Consider the following 22428-nt stretch of genomic DNA (forward strand, 5'->3'; position numbering starts at 1 on the left):
GTGAGGGGTGGGGGGCGTCTATGGCTGGGTATTTCAGGGTATCACCGAGTATGGCTGGGTATCTCTGAGTATGGCTGGGTATGGCAATTTATGGCAGGGTATTACAGAGTATTGGCGGGGTATTGGCGGGGTACTACAGAGTAATAGCAGGGTACTGCACTGCAGAGTAATGGCAGGGTACTGCACTGCAGAGTAATGGCGGGGTACTGCACTGCAGAGTAATGGCGGGGTACTGCAGAGTAATGGCGGGGTACTGCACTGCAGAGTAATGGCAGGGTACTGCACTGCAGAGTAATGGCGGGGTACTGCACTGCAGAGTAATGGCAGGGTACTGCACTGCAGAGTAATGGCGGGGTACTGCACTGCAGAGTAATGGCGGGGTACTACAGAGTAATGGCAGGGTACTGCACTGCAGAGTAATGGCAGGGTACTGCACTGCAGAGTAATGGCGGGGTACTGCACTGCAGAGTAATGGCGGGGTACTGCAGAGTAATGGCGGGGTACTGCAGAGTAATGGCAGGGTACTGCAGAGTATGCACTGGTATTGCAGAGTATTGGCAGGGAATTGAGGGGTTAAATTCGGTGAGCAGCGATGTGGGCACTGCAGATGCAGCCCACATCGCTGCTGACACCGATCTCTTTCCCCTCCGCTGTACCGATCAGTACAGAAAGGGGAGGGAGGAACAGGCGTCATAACATGACGCCGGTTTGTTTCCAAGTGATCACTCCGTCATTTGACGGAGCAATCACGTGGTAAACGGCCGCTATGATGCTCTCGAGTGCGCACACCTCGGGGCACACGAGAGCAGAATTCTGGGAGGCCGTTAATTAACGGCCTCTCTGAGTTAAACAACCGCCCTGAAGCCGTTAATCGGCAATGGGCAGTTGTTAAGTGGTTAAAGCTAGATCACTAGCTATATAGGTGAGGTGAATATAGTGGTGTATACTGCAGTCAGGGCACAGACAACAACCACTACACAGCAGCAAGATAGGAAATCAGCCAAAAATGATTGGTGTGTACTGTGTTGAAGGTACACAGAACACCCACTGCTTCAGATGCAAAGTAACACACTACAGGAGGCCGCCTTAAAGGCGGCCTTATATAGTGTGGGGCGTGCACTACACAGCCTGAGCTATGATTGGCCACAGGCAGGATGCCTGTGGCCAATCATGGCTCTCCTCGATGCCGGCGCTGCGATTGGCCAAGCATGCGGGGTCACAGTGCATGCTTGGCCAATCATCGGGCAGCAATGCACTGCGCCAACGCAGTGCATTGTGGTCCGCGCGCGCGTCACTCGAATTTTGACGCGAACGGCCAAAACGTTCGGAATTCGCCGAACGGCCGAACGGCCAATGTTCGAGTCGAACGTACGTTCGACTCGAACACGAAGCTCATCCCTATTCAGGACCACCTGTGTCCAAACCATTATCCAATTCACTTGTGACAAACTGCCAATAGCCCGAAGCAGTAGTTGTCAACCATTGCTATGTGTACACAAGGGAATAATTCTGATGGCCTCTGAAATAATAGCAAGATAATATTGTATATGTAGCACTACCCCCGTAGGAGTTGCTGAAGTCAGGGTTTCCCACTGCTGCACAGCCAGTCGCACAGCATTTCCTTCTTCCATCCATACACAGAAATCAGTCTTTTGGCTTGTTTTTGTTGTTTTAGTAGGGGATGATAACTTGGATGGGGTAAGGGATTATGGGATGACCAACTTGAAAATGTCCATAAACAGAACCAGGGACAACTTCCTCCCTTTTTATAGATTCTTCTTCTTCCTTCCTCCTGCACAAACCCGAGCTCCAGCCCAAGGTAAAACTCCTCCCTGGCAGGGGTCCCAACAGCCTCTTCTCAGCACTACTTCTCTATCTTCCACCCGACTCCCCTGCTGGCATGACTCATGTCTATTTAAGGGCGTCTTAGTTCCCTGCCAGGACCCTAACCTGGGGATTGGCTAAAGGCCCCTAAATATTCAATGTAACCCCTCCAAGCTTCTGCTCACTATTTTCTAGAATGTTCTCCAACATTCCAGAAACAGGAGGAGGCACCAGAGAGCTGCCAGGATGATTCATTCAACCCTGGCGGCTAATAATCCTGACTCAGATTTATCCCTGGGCCAGACTATAGTTTACCTACTCTCACTTCTAGTAGCACTCACTAGAGGGTGCTTCATTAACATATAATGAAGGTATGTTTATTAATTAAAGTGGTTGTAAACTTCTGAACTGAAAATGTACAAAGCATATGCTTCTATAGTGTGTATGTGTCTCAGTTCAAAGCATCTAGTGTGATTCCTGTCTCCTTTCTAATTTCTCTGCCATCTACATGAGTCACTTCTCACAGTCTATGCTGACACCAGACAATCTCAGAAGATACCCCCCCTACAGCACACAGCAGGTGATTGACAGCCCCAGCTGCACATGTTTGCTTATGAGAGTATATATACAGTGCCTTGCAAAAGTATTCCCCCCTTGGCATTTTTTGTGTTTTGTTGCCTCACAAATTGGAATTAACATGGATTGTTTGAGGATTTGCATCATTTAATTTACAGAATATGCCCACAACTTTGAAGATTTTTTTTAATTTATTTTGAAGCAAACAATAAATAGGACGAAATAACAGAAAAAGTCAATGTGCATAGCTATTCACCCCCCTAGTCAATACTTTGTAGACCCATCGTTTGGGGCTATCACAGCTCCAAGTTGCTTTGGATAAGTCTCTATGAGCTTGTCGCATCTTACCACTGGGAATTTTGACTATTCCTCCTTGCAAAACTGCTCCAGCTCCTTCAAGTTGGATGGTTTGTGCTTGTGAACAGCAATCTTTAAGTCTGACCACAGATTTTCTATTGGATTGAGGTCTGGGCTTTGACTAGGCCATTCCAACACATTTACACGTTTCCCCTTAAACCACTCAAGTGTTGCCTTAGCAGTGTGTTTGGGGTCATTGACCTGCTGGAAGGTGAACCTCCATCCTAGCTTCAAATCACACACAGAGTGGTGCAGGTTTTGCTCAAGAATATCCCTGTATTTAGCACCATCCATCTTTCCCTCAACTCTGACCAGTTTCCCAGTCCCGACTGCTGAAAAATATCCCCACAGCATGATTCTGCCACCACCATGTTTCACTGTGGGGATGGTGTTCTTTGGGTGATGTGATGTGTTGGGTTTGCTCCAGACATAGCTTTGATTGCCAAAAAGTTAAATTTGAGTCTCATCAGACTAGATCACCTTCCTCCATACATTTTGGGAGTCTCCCACATGCCTTTTTGCAAACTCAAAACGTGCCATTTTGTTTTTTGCTGAAAGTAATAGCATCCTTCTAGCCACTCTGCCATAAAGCCCAACTCTAAAGAGCGTACGGCTTATTCTCATCCTATGTACAGATACTCCAGTCTCTGCTGTGGAACTCTGCAGCTCCTCCAGGGTTATCTTAGGTCTCTGCGCTGCCTCTCTGATTAATGCCCTCCTTGCCCAGTTTGTGGGTTTTGGTGTGCAGCCTTTTCTTGCCAGGTTTGCTGTTGTGCCATGTTCTTTCCATTTGGTTATGATAGATTTGATGGTGCTCCTAAGGATCATCAAAGATTTGGATATTTTTTTATAACCTAACCCTGACTTGTACTTCTCAACAACATTGTCCCTTACTTGTTTGGAGAGTTCCTTGGTCTTCATGGCAGTGTTTGGTTAGTGGTGCCTCTTGCTTAGGTGTTGCAGCCCCTAGGGCCTTTCAAAAAGGTGTGTACATGTAATGACAGACCATGTGACACTTAGATTGCATACAGGTGGATATCATTTCACTAATTATGTGACTTCTTAAGGTAATTGGTTGCATCAGAGCTTTTTATGGACTTCATAACAAAGGGGGTGAATACATACGCACATGCCAATTATCAGTTATTTATTTCTGAAAAATTGTTTTATATATATTTTACTAATTTTATTTAACCAGCTTAGACTATTGTGTTCTGATCCATCACATAAAATTCAGATAAAAAAAAAACATGGAACTAAAGGCTGTAATGTAACAAAATTGGAAAAAAGCCAAGGGGGTGAATAGTTTTGCAAGGCACTGTATATGGGGGAGGGGGTGTGTTCCTTCCCTTCACTCAGGTCTCAGGTTACACTCTCTGTGCTGTGCGTGACATCAGATTCCCTTCCCCTGCCTTCTGGAGCTGAGAATTGCTGTGTAAATTCTGTACTTTGAAAGGTTATGGAGGAGGGGGGCTGCAGATAAAAAGGTACAATTTGCGTAGGAGGAACGGTTTTATCTCTGTGTATCACCTGAGACTAGTCACTTCACTGGGTATATGGAAGGGTTTATGATCACTACATTTAATGCATTACTGCTGCATTCACACCTGAGCAGAGTGATTTTCAAGTGTATTTTTTTGATTGTTTTCAAACTTTATGGTGCAAGTATGTAAGTGTTTCCTATGAAAAATGTAAACGTTTTACATGTATATTCAGGCTTCAGCCATTTTAGTTAGCCAATGGAAAGCACCAGTGGAGGATTCTAGTTTTTATAGGCTAAAAAACAGCAGACAAAGCAAATTTCCAATTTAAGTCTATGGGGCCAAAAATGCAGAATTCTGCCTCAAAAATAGCTTACATAGCTTTTGAAGCATCAGGCGTCAAGCCACAGGCACATGTGCGCTCACATGTGAACAGCTACTATTGAAATACATGCAATTTTGGATGTATGGTGTTTTGGAGCTTTGAGCAACAAAACAGTCATATGTGAATAGGGCCTTAAAAAGCATAACATTTTGCTGGTAAAACATTTGCGCATATTTAGCGGGTGCCAATAATGTTAAGGGATAAAACACTGACTTTTAAGAGGTATGAGCTTCAATAAAGTTAAGAATCTCTAGCCTAGAGAACTGAATAGAAAAGCTAATATGTTAATACTGTGTTCTCCAGGAATACATGTAGTTGGAATGAGCCTTGCCAATCACAGATTTGTGGCTGATCGTCCTTTCCTGTTTTTTATTCGGCACAATACATCAGGTGAGTTGACCTTAAAAAATACTAAATTGTTTTAATACCTTGTTCTTTATAAATCCATGTTCTAATCAGGTTAGTCCGTATACTATAAAACATTCAGTGCATAAACAATGGCAAAGGCTGTTGCTTAACTTCATTTGCTATGCGCTATTGTGACATCTGATCTAGTTAATGGCTCAACAGATGACAACGACAAATAAAATGATTTACTTTAAGGCTGACAGTGCATAGTATTCATTTGTCACTCAAAATCACACATCAGATTTTATTATTGGCCAAGACGCAGTTCACTGTGCATGAATAACAAAAAATGCATGTATTTGTCTCCACGCCATTTGAGCGGAATATCTAGTCTGTTTACTTAGATTAAATTAAGTATATCAGAAAAGTCTTGCATGCTAAGCTAATTTCAAACACAGATTTAAAGTTGATTTCCATAAATTCAGCCAATTTGTAAAAAAGTGCAGGCTCACTGTAGATAGACATAGATGGTTTGAACCTTGGCTGGTTCAGGTTCAGAAGCTTCGAACCATCCATGGGCAGGACGATTGTACCCAAGTCGTTCAATCAATTGACATGGGTAAAACCAGCATTCCAGATTTTCACATGTAATTATTGCCAGCGGCAGGAGAATATTATTGCTCTGCAGAAGGGATTCCCCTTTAGCACTGACTGTATTGATGGGGGAATCAAGCGATTTTCTTTCCTGCAACCCACAGTTACTGGAAAGAAAATTGCATCGTCTATGTCCTGCCATTAAGTCCAAGGAGCTGTGAATGTATTTGCATAATACCAAGGCTTCTGTGATTGGGCCCTTCCCCTCCCCTCTGCTGTCCATTCACAGAAACCTTGGTATTTTGTGAATGTATTTGCATAATGCCAAGGCTTCTGTGATTGGGGCCTTCCCCTCCCCTCTGCTGCCCATTCACAGAAGCCTTGGTATTTTGTGGATGTATTTGCATAATACCAAAGCTTCTGTGATAGGGCAGGAGAAGGGGAGGAGCATGCATAGCAGCTGCAGCAACTCTCCTGTTCAAGATGTAGAGCTCCCCCAGAAGTACAGCAAATGCTGTCTTCCAAGAGTATTAGAAAGCTGTCAGATATAAATAATAGAGCTAAGCCTAGGAGGTGTCACCTTGCTGGACTTAACTCATAATGTACCTTTTTGTACAAAGGACTCACATTTCTGGAATTTAGATTTAAAGGTAACTTTGGTGTCTTATAATAATGCTAAAGCCTAACTGGGTAGATCCTACATGTACAGAGAGAACTGCCATACGATGACATGGCATCACTCTCTGCAGAATTCGCCTATAAGCTCAGGGATGAGAGAATGAAACCTTGGGCTCACAAAAAGTGTGTTAAATTAGTTGGGTATCATTCAGCTTAGAAGAGTAGTTGTAACAAATCACTGAATTTATTAGTGTGCAGGGGATAGCACTGTATATTGGGTGAGTATAACGGCTGGAGCTGCTTTTGTTTCTTTAAATTAGCTGGTGGAGGCTGAAAATTGTATTCTTTGTTCAAGCTGGTTTGGGGCTTTAAGTGAGAGCAGGATGTCAATGAAGAAGGCTATTGGTGCCTTTTTATGCTTTTAGCCCTCTCCCTAGATGCTATGAAATTCAGGATAGTATATAAAATAATAATTGAGTTCCACTAGGAAGTCAATTCAGGAAATTATATTATGTAAATGTTGACTTCTGCTAGGAAGTCAGTGCTTTGCTCCACGTCTCCTGTCTTCTATATCATACTCTCCCATCACTGTCATTAACTTTACTTGTAAAGAGAAATACATTTAATCCCAGCAGATAACATTGCCATTATTTCAAGCATATGCCTCATCCTTATGTACAAATATTTCTATTATTTTTGCAATGAGTGGGGAAGTGTTGAATTTCTGTATTGCTGTCTGGGGAGATTTGTTCTTTCTATATTTTGTAGTGACCATTGTCAATGGAAAAAAAAGTTATGGGAAATGCAAAATTTCACAGTTGTCATCTTAAAGAGGAGGAATCTTCTAGTGGAGATACATGTCTACATTTTCCCTCACGTTGGAGAGATTCTCTCTCATTTCTAGTTGTGTTTCCAATACTGGAAATAAGGGAAAATGTACTAGACGTGCAGTTTTCTTCAGTCTGATTCTAAATTTGGACAAATTTTGGATAATTCAGAGATTCTGATGTATCTAACCCCCCCCCCCCCCCCAGCATCTTGTCCCCATTTTGGTGAGGACAAGGACCTTTTCCCCACAACCTTTGCTGGTGGTTGTGGGGGTCTGTGGGTGAGGGGGGGGTTATCAGAATCACGAAGCCCACTTTAAAAAGGATGCCCCCAGATCCCGCCTCCCGCCATTCCCATGTGAATGAGTATGGGGTACATTGTATCTGTACTCATTCACCCAAAAAGGTGGCAAAAATAAATAAAAACACAGACCCAATTTTTGAAAATCCCTTTATTAAAAAAAAAAAAAAAACAATGTCACCTGAAGTAACTCCAACATCAAACACGATGAACGCCTCTGCCGCCCGAGAGGTCCGCATATGACGAAGGCTCCCACCGTCTGACCGTTCTTAAATATGACATCGTGACTCTGCCCCCTTGTGACATCATTGACCCAGCATTCCCCTGGTCCATGACCATGCAGCTTGGTATGGTTCAGGGGGGTGGGCTCAATATGGTTCAGTCACCCCCTCCCCCTTTCCTGACCTGCCGGGCTGCATGCTTGGATAAAGGTCTGGTAGGGATTTATTTTTTTAAAATTTTGGCATGGAGTTCCACTGAACTCCTTCCCGACCTGCCACCGCAGTTATACTGCGGCAGGTTGGCTCCCCTGCGAGAGCCGTGGTAGCTGTACAACAGCTCTTCAAGGCGCTTTAGCAGGCGCGCACGCACCCACTGCGTGTCTCCGGAGCCAATGTGTGTGCCCGGTGGGAGTGATGACCGCCAGGGCACCTGCGATCGCTCGTGACAGAGCGAGAACCAGGATCTGTGTGTGTAGATACACAAATCTCGGTTCTCTGAGGGGAGAGGAGACAGATCGTGTGCTCCTACTAAGTAGGAACACCGATCAGACTCCTCCCTAAGTCATTCCCACCCCTTCACAGTTAGAACACACCTAAGGAACACAGTTAACCCCTTGATCGCCCCCTAGTGTTAACTCCTTCCCTGCCAATGACATTTATACAGTAATCAGTGGCTATTTTTAGCTCTGATCGCTGTATAAATGTTGCTGGTCCCAAAAAAGTGTCAAAAGTGTCCAATCTGTCCGCTGCAATGTCGCAGTCATGATAAAAATCGCTGATCATTGCCATTACTAGTAAAAAAATTAAATAATAATAAAAATGCCATAAATATATCCCCTATTTTGTAGACGCTATAACTTTTGCGCAGACCAATCAATATAAAGTGATTTATTTTTTTACCAAAAATATGTAGAAGAATGCATATTTTTGGGGGATATTTATTATAGCAAAAATTACAAAACATTGCGTTTTTATTCAAAATTGTCACTCTTTCTTTGTGTATAGAGCAAAAAATAAAAACCGCAGAGGTGATCAAATACCACCAAAAGAAAGCTCTATTTGTGGGGGAAAAGGGACATTAATTTTGTTTGGGTACAACATCAGTTAAAGCGACGCAGTGCCGTATTGCAAATCCTTCCAGGGCTGAAGTGGTTAAAATCCATAGCAGACGAAGGGCTTGGTATGGATGGGGGAGATCCCACGCTGTTTTTTTTTTCTTTATTTTTCATTGCCGGCATTCTTTTGTTCACACATTCAGCTGTCGGTGGGGAAGCCCGCTGACAGCTAATGGGTCATCTTTGTTAAGGACACGGCAGTCGGTTTCCCAGGCCGCTCCTTAACAACCAGATATTCTTCACACAGAATTCGGATAGATCGATAAATTTTCGACCGCTTCAAATTGCTCTGAAAATTTGGAATTTGTTAGAAAATGAATAAACAAAATGCAACTAAACAAAACTAAACAAATTCCAAAATGAATCCACAAAACGGAATTGGTAACATAATGAATTTATCTGAAACTAAACAAAACAAAATGTTTCCGTTCTGCACATGTCTTAAAATCTACCCAGTGGGACACATTAAAAAACGTTGGCAGGCATTTCTCTACTTTAAGCAATACTACATAGATATACCATAAAGATGATCTATGGGATAAGCAAATGATATCTAAATATAAAAAGCATGTTTATTCTTATTGGAATCTTAGTTTGTGTTTTAAATCCAGTCAGTGCCGCTCTCTCTTTGTGCAAGGTGCCTGGTCTTGTATCTACCACCCTCATGTAGTTTTCTGTAGGCAACCTGTTGGAGGTAGACCTGTTGGAGGTAAACCTGTTGGAGGTAAACCTGTTGGAGGTAGACCTGTTGGAGGTAGACCTGTTGGAGTTAAACCTGTTGGAGTTAAACCTGTTGGAGGTAGACCTGTTGGAGTTAAACCTGTTGGAGTTAAACCTGCTGGAGGTAGACCTGTTGGAGGTAGACCTATTGGAGGTAGACATGTTGAAGGTAGACCTGTTAGGTCTCTAAAACAGCTCTTCTCTCTGCACAAGCTAGGTGTAGAACAGTGATGATGTCACCTCTACTTATACAAAGTAATAACTAGGTTTACAAAGGCATTTGGTTCACAGAAAGTGGATTTATATCCTTTGTAGCTATTGAGGAATATATCCCAACGTACGTTTTAGCATGCAGAGTTCAACTTCATATTAAAGGCCCATTCCCTTTTAAAGATTGTGTTATATACACAAGTTGAGTTCTTTTTTTGTACAGTAGATTTTTTTTAGTTGAGGTTATATTCCATAAATTTTTAGATTTTAAAATAAATATTAGTGTTATAGTTGCTTCTGTGCACAATTATAGCGTGTAATGGATTGCCTACTACAGCAGCATGCTCATGAATTCCTCAATTGAGAAAAATTTATGATGTATGACAATGTCACCTGCAACTTTCATTGCCAAAATAGACCACAGAAGCTGATTTATTGTCTGTAAAAGGTAATGGCCATCATAACTGAGAGTGATATCTCATGGTTTCTTCTGCATTCAAGCTGCAAAGTGTGACGGGAGGAGGATCAGGTTAATGTATTATTTCATGGAACAGCCAGTGCTGAGTGACCTCTTAAATATGTGAAATTCATTTAAGATCTATATCTTTCTTGCAGGAATTTCCATGCAGGAATTTCATGGAACTGAAAATGACATAAGTTTCAGTGTCTCTGAAAAATGAACCCCCAACTCTAATGAACCCCCGTTCATGATGGGAGACACAATTAGTTATAGTAATCTCCACAAACATATTTCAATGGAACGATTATCTATAATTCGGAACAAACACAGTTGTTTATTGATTGCCATTGTTTCATGATCTTCCTGTCAAATATCATTGCTTTCTAATGTATGGTTTCCTCCTCTAGGATCAATTCTGTTTATGGGAAAGGTGACGAATCCAGATGTGAGTGATGTAAGAGGTCGAGATGTAGAATCGTTATAAATAGAATAAACAGTCACATTTTCGGAGCAGCTCTCAGTGTCCAGCCAATGAAAATCAAAATATGTCAGCTATTTTCTTGTCATTACATGTGACATATCTTATATTCACTGCCTTGAATGGTGAAGGGTTTGTAACATGACATATTAGTAATCATAAAAATAACCAAAAAAATACATGTGCAGATGCCTCATCAGAAATGAAAGGTTAATGAGACATCGCTCCATCCTTGAACATGTTGTGTGTCTCGTTACTCTAAAATGTTCTTTTACCCATCCATGGGCAATAGATGTTAAATATGTACATGTGGTAAAAAGCAATGATTGTTAATTTTTCTCCATTAATTAAAGCATGATCAACTTTAATTACCAGATTTTCCAGTCTATGATAATAGCTGATGATTGAGAGCATTATGTTACTTATTCACATCCATGGATTTTGATGTGCTATAATGCCGGTGTATATTTTACTTACTGTAGTGTAGAGCTGCAACTAACGATTAATTTGTCTGTCGACTAATCTATCGATTATTTTTTCGATTAGTCAACGACTATCCGATTATTATTATTATTATTTTTTATGAATCTAGTGTTTTTTTTTTATTAGCTAATTAATCCTTTGGATAACCTTACAAAAAAATAAGTACATAAGGGGGAGGGTGTGTGGGGACAGTGTCAGTGTGTTTTTTTTTTTTTATTATTATTTAAAAAAAAAAAATATCTATTTATTGCAATTTTTTTTATCAGCCCTGTTGGGGGGGCTATGGTGAGATATCAGGGGTCTTAACAGACCTCTGACATCTCCCATTTGAGACAGGGAAAGGGACTGGAGACAGATTCCCCAGTCCCTTTCTCTGCAGCCTCTGCTGCACTGATAATGAATGGAGAGGAGACAGCGGCTTCTCTCCATTCATTAACTGAGACATCGTAATCACAGGAGGTTACAATGTTTCAGTTATGTGAATGGACAGAGTCAGTGGTTACTGACTCTGTCCATTCTGAAAACGAAGGAGCCGGGTTGACCGGCTCCTACCTCCACTCTCCATCCTGAGATACCGAGAGGGGCGGCAGCACGGAGGGGGAGAAGAGAGAGGGGGACGGCAGCACAAAAGGGGACACAGAGAAGAGAGAGGGGGACGGCAGCACGGAGGGGGGCACTGAGAAGAGAGAGGGGGTGGCAGCACAGAGGGGGGCACAGAGAAGAGAGAGGGGGACGTGAGCACGAAGAAGGGCACAGAGAAGAGAGAGGGGGCGGCAGCACGAAGGTGGGCACAGAGAAGAGAGAGGGGGCGGCAGCGCGGAGGGGGAGAAGAGAGGGGGACGGCGGAGAGTCATGGATCGGATCATTTTTCAGATCAGCAAATAATAATTTAATTTGCAAAAACCTGTGAAAATTCCATCACCATATAGTCCCCACTGTAATATCCACAATCTCCCCCACTGTAATATTGGCTGAATATGGCTGGGTACGGCCGAGTATGGCTGGGGTACAACTGAGCATGGCTGGGGTACGGCAGAGCATGGCTGGGGTACGGCAGAGCATGGCTGGGGTACGGCAGAGCATGGGCAGGCAGGGTACGGCAGAGCATGGGCAGGCAGGGTACGGCAGAGTATGAGCAGGCAGGGTACGGCAGGGTATGGGCAGGCAGGGTATGGGCTGGCAGGGTATGGGCAGGCAGGGTATGGCAGAGTATGGGCAAGCAGGGTATGGCAGAGTATGGGCTGGCAGGGTATGGCAGATTATGGGCTGGCAGGGTATGGCAGAGTATGGGCAGGCAGGGTATGTCAGAGTATTGGCAGGCAGGGTGTTGCTGGGTACTTCAGGAAATGAAGGCAGGGCTGCTTACATCCGATCTCTCCCCTCCACTGTACAGATTAGTACAGAGAGGGGAGAGAGGAACCAGCGTCATGACATGACGCCGGTTTGTTTACAAGTGATCGCTCCGTCGGAGCGATCACAGTGTAAACAGCCTGGGTGTAGAAAGATGGCCACCGCTTCGGAGCTAGGCCGAAGCCGCGGCCTTTCCTAAGGCTGAGACCGCGGAGCGCTCCATGGATTGCGGCATGTGCCGATCCGAGCGGGGTGACCCGTTCGGATCGCGGATCAGTAACGATCCGTTGCACCCCCTAGGGACAGCGGCACGGAGGGTGAGAAGAGAGGGGGACGGCGGCACGGAGGGGGGAGAGGAGAGGGGGACGGCAGCATGGAGGAGAGTGGGAGATAATGAGAGATACTGACGCATCGACGCCCTGCACGCACGTCGACGCATTTTTGTATTCAACGTAATCGATTACGTCGACTCATCGTGGCAGCTCTACTGTAGTGTACGTGCATGTAGGGGTGCCATTGGAAATTAATAGCAGTGGATTAAAATGCACATATACTGTACTTATGTCTTAACATATGGTAATGTGCATATGTGAATGGGCCCTAAAAGTGTAAAGCTGGGTAAACATGTACCGAAATTTGAACAGTCATGGTGGAAAACCAGAGCAGCTGGTATATATATATATATATATATATATATATATATATATATATCCTGCTTTCAGTGGGGCCCCCTATCCATGCATCTGGCCCCTGATATACATGGATTCCAATGGGGGGGGGTTGAAGCACATGATTCAGGGTGGGCTTGTGGCGCAGAGCACTGCACTCCGAGCCCACCCAGTTGTGTGACAGTAGCGAATGAATATTCATGATTGCCACATTGATCCTCCTCCCAGCCAATCAGGAAGTGGACCCCTAGACAAAGGTAAGTGCCGGGCTGGATGACCGACCAACCAACCGGGGGGGGGGGTGGTTGTTCCCCCCCCCCAAAAAAAGAAAAACCACCAGCCGCCACTGACTGCTTTAGTTCATCTTTTCTGAAAAATTAAAATGATAGCCTACACCCTTCATCTCCCTGCCCCCCCATCCCTACTGTACTTACCTACTAACCCCCTGTGGGTGATAAGCTGTCAGTACCCATGCAGCCAGTGTAGCAGTCTAGGGATTTGAAATCCCCACTCCTTTTCGCCTTCTTTCTGTAGAGCTTACAAAATAGATCAGATTGATTCTGATTGTCAGTGCCAGTGGTGGTCCGTCTTTTATTTTTGTGTTGTATTTTTTTTTTAGAAGCGCATGATTAGAGCTAGAGGCTCTAATTGACTTCAAAAATGGGAGGGCTCGGGGCACAGGGCACTGCTCCCTGAGCCCACCCAGTTGTGTGATAATAGCGAATAGTGATATTCGTTAGTGTCTTCCTGATTCTCCTCCTAGCCAATCAGGAAGCGGGTAAGACTTGATTAGCTGAGAGGAGAAGCGATTGTATTGGCCACCATGCCGAGGGAAGTAGGAGGGAAGCCACCGAGGAGGAAGGCATTGTGAAGCCTGAGACGCGGAGTAGGAAGAAGCTGAAGGGTGAGCGGTGTAAGTGCAGGGCCGACCAGCCGCCACTGGTCAGTGCTAATTGTCTGATTGTCACCGATTTTGATCAGATTTACTCTGACCCATCCCAAAAGCCCTACAGAGAGGTGAAGAAGGGCAGTGATTCCAAATCCCTGTGCCATTACACTACCTGTGTGGGCAGCGACAGCTCATAACCCATGGAGGTAAGTACAGCGGGGGGACTGGTTACTTTTTTTCTGAGAAAGTGGACTAATCCTATAAAGTGTTAGATGCTGATATTCTAAAGCAGGCATGTCAAACACAGATGAAACAGCAGACCGAATGGAGAGGACTACATTTTCAAGGGAATTATACAGTACCCACTGTGGTTCGCATTATGACTACTGAGAGTCCCACCTACCTATAGGTGGACTTAAGTTTTTCATCGTGCACTGCATGGAGCGTGCTGGCATGCCAAGAATAGAGCAGAAGATGATTTAACTGCTATGCCCATGCAAACAAGTTATGTAATCAGTGGCTGTCCAATGGCTGAAGAGGAACGACATTGGAATTGGTGCCATTGGAATTCGCTGATGAATTCGCTGATGAAGGGGACGACATTGGAATTCGCTGATGAAGGGCGCACTGACAAAACTTGCAATAATTGCAGTAAAAAAAGCTATGGTACTATGGATCTTAACAAAAAAACTGTAAGGCCGCGTACACACGGGCGGACTGTTCGCCCAACTTTGTCCGCTGAACAGTGTTTGGGCGGACAGTCCGCTCGTGTGTGGGCTTTCAGCGGACAGTTTCAGCGGACAGTTGGACGGACAAGGTTTTTCGGAATTTCCGAAAAACTGTCCGCTGAAACCTTGTTTCAGCGAACAGCCCGCTCGTGTGTAGGCTTGTTCGTCAAACAAAGTTGCGCGCATGCTCAGAAAGGATTTTCACGCCGAAAGCTATAATGCAGTGTATAGGACGTCGTATTTTTCGTCCCGTCGTACGTGCTGTTCACGTCATCGCGCACGGTTTCAGCAAACTGTTCGTTCGTCGTGTGTGGGCATGTCCGTCCATGCTAATTTTGAGTGGACTGTTTGCTGAAACTGTTGGACGGACAAAGTTGGGCGAACAGTCCGCGCGTGTGTACGCGGCCTAACAGTATTTAAGTCTCAGAAAAAGGAGCCATAAAACATTTCCAGAAGTATTTAGCTACAAAAGTATGCAGGGAAGTGTAATATCAACTGAAGAACAGCTGCATTTTTATTTATCCTGTTATCCAGAGGTGGCCAACTTTGTGAATATAGGGAGCCTCAAAAGTACCACCTTGCATTGATGTGAACAGAGACCATAGAGAATAGTGATTTCCACTGTTGTGCGTTGAAGTGCAACGGCAGGTGCAGGAGAAATTGTACTAGTGTGAAAGGAGTCTTAACTTCATCGAGTTCATCAGCACTCCATTTCCAGAAGGGAAAGACAGGCAGACTCTACAGTCCCCTACACAGACAGATCACGACCTGACAGCCCATGTGACCAGGCCTGTACAGGACGACAACTTCCCCCACCAAAGTTTAATTGTCAGCCTCTGCTGCTTACAACATTTGTATACAGGAAGGAGCATTGGAGGGCAACAAAATTACAAAAATCAACCAAGGAAAAATGCAAGGAAAAAATCCAAGCTCTACTTACCGATCAGCTGAATGAACCAAATGAACCTGTCTAACAGTATGCGGTAAAAACAGGGGTTTAGTCTGTAAACACTTGCAAATGCATGCGTAAGCTACAGACCCCGGCAAGGCACCCTGTTACCTGTAGTCCTATTTCTGACTAATGAGAGACTCCACAATGGAAGCACATGCAATCTGATGGGATAGATGGAGGACAGATGAGCCCACCCCTCCTTAAAGATTACAATATTTGGACCCAGCCACTGGGATGTATCCAGCACTTTGGGAGCCAGTGTGTAGGTAAGGATGGGCAGCCCACAAACCGGTGGCACTTGCTTACATTTTCACTGAATCGGCACTGTGATGGAGGCTAATACATAAGGAGCTGTTGCAGTTGTTTTTTCCTGGTGCCCAACTTTTAGCAGGCCACACACACGAGCCTGGAAGCTACATGTTGAACATTTTATATTTTTGTTTTTTTAACAGAGTAGAGAGGGATTCGAATGCCTGTCAGGTTTTTACTACTGAATCTAGGTGTCAGGTCAAAGAGTGTCCCAAATGAAAAATCCTTACAGAAACAAAAAAAGTGTGGCGGTATTGGGTCTTGATGCTGGCACTGTGTAGTGCAGCACTTCTTTCTTGCCTGCTTGTCATAAATAGCCATTGGTTACTGTTTGGGACAGGCTTGACAAAGAGGGAACTCCCTCGAAATGCATTAATGTTAATTAATGCCTTAATGTGAGGCTCTGTCACGAAGACTATCAGTGGCATAGGACGTTGCTTGGAGAGTGTCAGTTGTATGGTGCAGTGGGCAGGTCTGCATCCAAACCACACTGGGACTTTCCCCTGCTATCATTCACAAGCCTTACTGATGATGTGTTAAGGATGGTCCATTTTGTTAAAAGCAGCTCAGTAGGAAGTGTGTTATATTTTAACGAAATAAAGTGTGGTACAGCCTTTAAACTGGACCCTGTGCTCCTGTCTGTCTTTTATTTCTGTATCAGCATCAATCTGTCCAGATCAGGAAGAAGAGCTGCAGGAGCCAGATTGTTCAAGTGGTTCTAAAGGCAGAAGGTTTTATTATCTTGAGCCTTGGCTCTCTGTTTGAATGGACACACAGAGCAGTGTCTCGGCTTGGGTGCCCCCATAGCTAGCTGCTTGCTGTGGGGGCACGCGGCAGGAGCGAGCCCTGTACAAAACCACTTCACAGAGCAGGTAAGTATGACATGTTTGTTATTTAAAAACACACACAAAAAAAAAAAAAAACAAGACTTTACTATCACGTCATATGGACCTTTACTAGAAAAAGATTTTTCTCCTCTTTCGCCCCCCTTTTACCTGAACTAAGGCTGTAAGCTATTGATTATAAAACATTCTTAGGAGTCCAAAGTCTTTATTGTTCAACTAGTTACAACAAGCAGGGCCAAGAACAGCCAACATGTTTCAGGGGCCACACAATCCCCCTTCATAAGGTCTGGAGGAAAAGTTCCAAAGAATACACATAAAAATGATGATACAGAAGAACTGGTAATAAAATCACACATATATAAAATAAAAATAAACAGATTATGACAGAGGAAAAAAAACACATATCCTCAAAACCTGAGTGTAATACAGCTTGACTATATAAATCTATAAAATATAAACTATATATATATAAATTGTGTATAATAATATCAAAATAATAGGAATAAAGGGACACCAAATTTTGCAGGAAAAAACACAAATGAACCTGTATGTATACATAGGTGATGGTCATTCCAAGGTACTGCTGGCTTCCTCGAGAGACATGAACAGGCACAAAGATCACAGTGTAACAAGAAGTAACCAAAGATGTCTCTGGTGTGTGGCTGGATCCAATCTGACCAAAAGGATAAAAATGTTTCCACTGCTAGAAATGTATTTGGTTGCAGTGAGACAAACACAGGCGCATATAAAATTTGCTATTACGAAAAAATGGGGTTTACATAAAAGTAAAGTAACTGAAAAAGTAACCCTGTTCAATGAAACAAATACATTGCTCAGCATAACATTATGACCATCCACCATAACCCATTGAGGCACTCCACTAGACTTCTGTTGTAGTATCTGCAACCAAGCCTTTAGTAGAAGATCATTTAAAGGGGTTGTAAAGTCAGAAGCTTTTTCTATCTTTAAGATAAAGAATCTTCTGTGTGTAGCAGCCCCCCTCAGCCCCCCCCAATACTTACCTGAGCCCCATCTTTGTCCAGCGATGTCCACGTGTGCCTTGGCCAACTGGGACTCTCCCTCCTAATTGGCTGAGACACTGCAGTGGTGCCATTGGCTCCTGCTGCCATCAGTCAAAGTCAGTTAGCCAGGAGGGAGGGGACAGGGCAGAACCAGGGCTCTGTGTCTGAATGAACACAGAGCAGTGCCTCGGGTTGGGTGCCCCCATAGCAAGCTGCTTGCTTTGGGGGTACTCGACTAGAGGGAGGAGCCAGGAGAGATGGCTAGGGACCTGAGAAGAGGAGGATCTGAGCTGCTACTACACAGGGCAGGTAAGTATAAAATGTTTGTTATTTTTAAACCACTTCAGCCCGGAAGTATTTACCCTCTTCCTGACCAGAGCACTTTTATACGGCACTACGTTGCTTTAACTGACAATTGTGCGGTCATGCGACGTGGCTCCCAAACAAAATTGATGTCCCTTTTTCCCTCAAATAGAGCTTTCTTTTGGTGGTATTTGATCACCTCTGCGCTTTTTATTTTTTGCGATATAAACAAAAACGAGCGTTGATTTTGAAAAAAAGCAATATTTTTTACTTATTGCTATAATAAATATCCCCCAAAAATATATTTAAAAAAAACACATTTCTTTCTCAGTATAGGCCAATATGTATTCTACATATTTTTGGTAAAAAAAAATTGCAATAAGCGTGTATTGATTGGTTTGCGCAAAAGTTATAGCGTCTACAAAATAGGCGATAAATTTATGGCATTTTTATTATTTATTATTAGTAATGGCAGCGATCTGCGATTTCTATCGTGAATGCGACATTACGGCGGACACATCGGACACTTTTGACACTATTTTGGTACCAGTGACATTTATACAGTAAACAGTGCTATAAAAATCCACTGATTACTGTGTAAATGACACTGGCAGGGAAGGGGTTAAACACTAGGGGGCGATCAAGCGGTTAATTGTGTCCTAGGGAGTGATTCTAACTGTGGGTGGGGGGGTGGGCTCACTACAACATTACAGGGATTAGTGCTCCTGATGACAGGGAGCAGTAGATCTCTGTCATGTTGCTAGGCAGAACAGGGAAATGCCTTAGGCTACATAGGCATCTCCCTGATTTGCCACTCCGTGACATGATTGCGGGCCCCCAGCGGACATCGAGTATGCGGGACCCCCGGGCACGCTCACGGAGTATGCAGAGGGCGCACCCACAATGCGCGTCTTAAAGGGGAAATACAGGTGCGCCCATTTGCGCAGCCCTGCCATTGTGCCAATGTACATTGTCGTGTGCTGGTCGGCAATCGGTTAAAAAAAAAAAAAAACTTTAGTTTTACTTTAAGTGAGGTAAGTTGCGAGGTGGGGCCTCCATTTATCAGACTTGTTTTTTCCAGTACTTTCCACAGATGCTCGATTGTACTGAGAACTGGAGAATTTGGAGGCCGAGACAACACTTCAAACTAAAATCTCAAACCATTCTTGAATTCATCAGACCAGGTCACCTTCTTCCATTGCTCTATGGTCCAGTTCTGATGCTCACTTGCCCATTGTGGGCACTTTTGACAGCGGACATGGGTCAGCATGGGCACCTTGACCAGTCTGGAGCTAAGCAGCCCCATACACAACAAACTACACAGGGTAAGCCATTGCTCCCCATGTGCATCAGTGAGCCTTGGCCTCCCATGACACTGTCACTGGTTTTCCTTCCTTGGGACACTATTGGTAGGTCCTGACCACATCCCACAAGAGCTGCAGATTGGGAGTTGCCCTCTAGCCCAGGGATATTCAATTAGCAGACCTCCAGCTGTTGCAAAACTACAAGTCCCATCATGCCTCTGCCTCTGGCTGTCATGCTTGTGGCTGTCAGAATCTTGCTATGCGTCATGGGACTTATAGTTCTGCAACAGCTGGAGATCCGCTAATTGCAAATCCCTGATTTGTAGCCATTACAATTTGGCCCTTGTTAAAGTTGCTCAGATCATTGTGCTTGCCCATTTTTTCTGCTTTCAACTTCAGGGACAACATGTTCACTTGCTGCTTAATATCCCCCTATTAGATGCCAGTGTAATGAGGTAATCAATGCGATTCACTTTACTTGTCAGTGGTCATAACGTTATACACTTCTCTGCCTTAGTGATAAGGTGCCACATACAGGCCAATCAGACTTGAGTGATGATATACCCACATGTGGACGGCCTGTGAAGATGTGTGTCCATGCATTTCTAAGCAGGGCATATCAAGACACATGTAAGCCTTCAATGATTCATGGTGCTCAACATAGCTCATTACAGCGGCTGTGAAGACTCCCCTAGCAGGTGTAGGTAAACTCCGCTCCCTGACTTGTGGAACTACAAGTCCCATGAGCCATTACAAGACTAACACCCAAAGGCATGATGGGATTTGTAGTTTCACCACACTTGGAATACTGATGTTGCTGAGCCCTTCCTTAGAATATACAACACAACGTCTCCGGATGTTTTATACTCTGAGCTAAACTCCAATAAAGGGAATTCCTTAGAAACGACAAGCAGCCATATCATGCCTCGCTCCAGTGCTAGCCATACACCCCATTCCCCTTCTTTCTGTATCGGTCACACACCCCCTGCTGACGGGAGCCGTTTGTGCAGAGGGCGTGGATCTCTGACGTCAAACACGCAGGTGAGTTCCTCCGCATTCACCAATCAAAACAGCCGAGGGGCGGGACCTCGGTGGTTCCTGTTGCTGAGTGGTTGGTTGCTTAGCAACAAGAAACACAAGTTTGTCCGTGATGTAACCCGATTGTTCTTCGTGTCATCTAAAGCGCAGTTTTCAGTTTATTAGGTGGATTCCCCGATAGTGCCGGTGAGTGTCCCGAACACGTGTGTGGGAGAGATGGTGGGTGTACTGTGCACTCTATGGAGGGGATAGTTGTGTGAAGGATCAGAGGGTGTGTTGTCATTTATTGATAAAGTCAGTGTTAGGGTGAGCTCAGCCAAGCCCTCACCATGTAATATATGTCCTCGCCATTTATGCCCTCGCTATTTACGTCCTCGCCATGTATGTCCTCACCATGTAATATATGTCCTTGCTATGAATGCCCTCACCATGTAATATATGCCCTCGCCATGTATGCCCTCACCATGTAATATATGTCCTCGCCATTTACGTCCTCACCATGCATGCCCTCGCCATGCATGCTCTCGCCATGTATGCCCTTGCCATGTATGTCCTCACCATGTAATATATGTCCTCACCATATATGCCCTCGCCATTTACGTCCTCGCCATGCATGCCCTCACCATATAATATATGCCCTCACCATGTATGTCCTTGCCACTGCTGCACAGACCCTACACCTCAGTACTGTCACATTGAGGAGATTTCCCTTTAATTCCTGTCCCTGAAACTTCACAGGAAGTGAAGGACATGCAGAGGCTGAACACAAATAATACAATAAGACCACATTTACTGACAAAGAGCAGATGTGGATGGATATAGACCGGAGGTTCTACAGACATTCTACACAGGAGTGATCAGTATCTCACACTTGGCGGTCAATTGGAATAAAAAATGCATAGAGCCTGTGGTCAGCAGGAGGAAGAATAGTGCCCCAACATTGGAGTCAGTGGGAGGAATAGAGCCCCATCGTTGGTGGGAGGGATAATGCCCCATCGTTGGTGTCGGTGGGAAGAATAGAGCCCCAACACTGGTGACAGTGGGAGGAATAGAGCCCCAACGTTGGTGTCGGTGGGAGGAATAGAGCCCAAACGTTGGTGTCGGTGGGAGGAATAGAGCCCCAACGTTGGTGTTGGTGGGAGGAATAGAGCCCCATCGTTGGTGTCAGTGGGAAGAATAGAGCCCCAACGCTGGTGTCGGTGGGAAGAATAGAGCCCCAACGCTGGTGTCGGTGGGAGGAATAGAGCCCCAACGTTGGTGTCGGTGGGAGGAATAGAGCGCCAACGTTGGTGTCGGTGGGAGGAATAGAGCCCCAACGTTGATGTCGGTGGGAGGAATATAGCCCCAACATTGATGTCGGTGGGAGGAATATAGCCCCGATGTTGGTGTCGGTGGGAGGAATATAGCCCCAACGTTGGTGTCGGTGGGAGGAATAGAGCCCCAACATTGATGTCGGTGGGAGGAATAGAGCCCCAACGTAGGTGTCGGTGGGAGGAATAGAGCCCCAACATAGGTGTCGGTGGGAGGAATAGAGCCCCAACGTAGGTGTCGGTGGGAGGAATAGAGCCCCAACGTAGGTGTCGGTGGGAGGAATAGAGCCCCAACGTAGGTGTCGGTGGGAGGAATAGAGCCCCAACGTAGGTGTCGGTGGGAGGAATAGAGCCCCAACGTAGTTGTCGGTGGGAGGAATAGAGCCCCATCGTCGGTGTCGGTGGGAGGAATAGAGCCCCATCGTCGGTGTCGGTGGGAGGAATAGAGCCCCATCGTCGGTGTCGGTGGGAGGAATAGAGCCCCATCGTCTGTGTCGGTGGGAGGAATATAGCCCCATCGTCTGTGTCGGTGGGAGGAATATAGCCCCATCGTCGGTGTCGGTGGGAGGAATAGAGCCCCATCGTTGGTGTCGGTGGGAGGAATAGAGCCCCACCCATCATTGGAGCACAGGTGTGTCAGGAGGAAGATGTCTCTCCTGCTGTGATTCTGAAGCTCCTCCAGGTGATCTGTGTGAGAGAGGAGTGGTGGTGA

The 22428-nt window shown here is 44.9% G+C and overlaps 2 protein-coding genes across 3 annotated transcripts in view; both read left to right on the top strand.

Moving 5' to 3' along the window:
* The window catches only part of SERPINI2 (serpin family I member 2), an 86912-nt gene extending 76029 nt beyond the window's left edge, over nt 1–10883 (top strand). For both annotated transcript variants that reach the window (XM_077488036.1, XM_077488035.1), the window contains exons 8-9: nt 4927–5013; nt 10445–10883. In XM_077488036.1, the coding sequence (XP_077344162.1) occupies nt 4927–5013; nt 10445–10521 (164 nt within the window). In that variant the 3' untranslated portion in view covers nt 10522–10883. The remainder of the gene's footprint in view (nt 1–4926; nt 5014–10444) is intronic.
* A 9554-nt stretch (nt 10884–20437) lies between these two features.
* Nucleotides 20438–22428, top strand: part of ZBBX (zinc finger B-box domain containing) — a 350269-nt gene continuing 348278 nt past the window's right edge. The window contains exon 1 of the mRNA XM_077488037.1: nt 20438–20592. The gene's annotated coding sequence lies outside the window, so the exon portion shown is untranslated. The remainder of the gene's footprint in view (nt 20593–22428) is intronic.

This window comes from Lithobates pipiens, unplaced genomic scaffold (assembly GCF_037356315.1).
Source record: "Lithobates pipiens isolate NorthernLeopardFrog02 unplaced genomic scaffold, aLitPip1_a1.2 Scaffold_18, whole genome shotgun sequence".
Classification (NCBI taxonomy): Eukaryota; Metazoa; Chordata; class Amphibia; order Anura; family Ranidae; genus Lithobates; species Lithobates pipiens.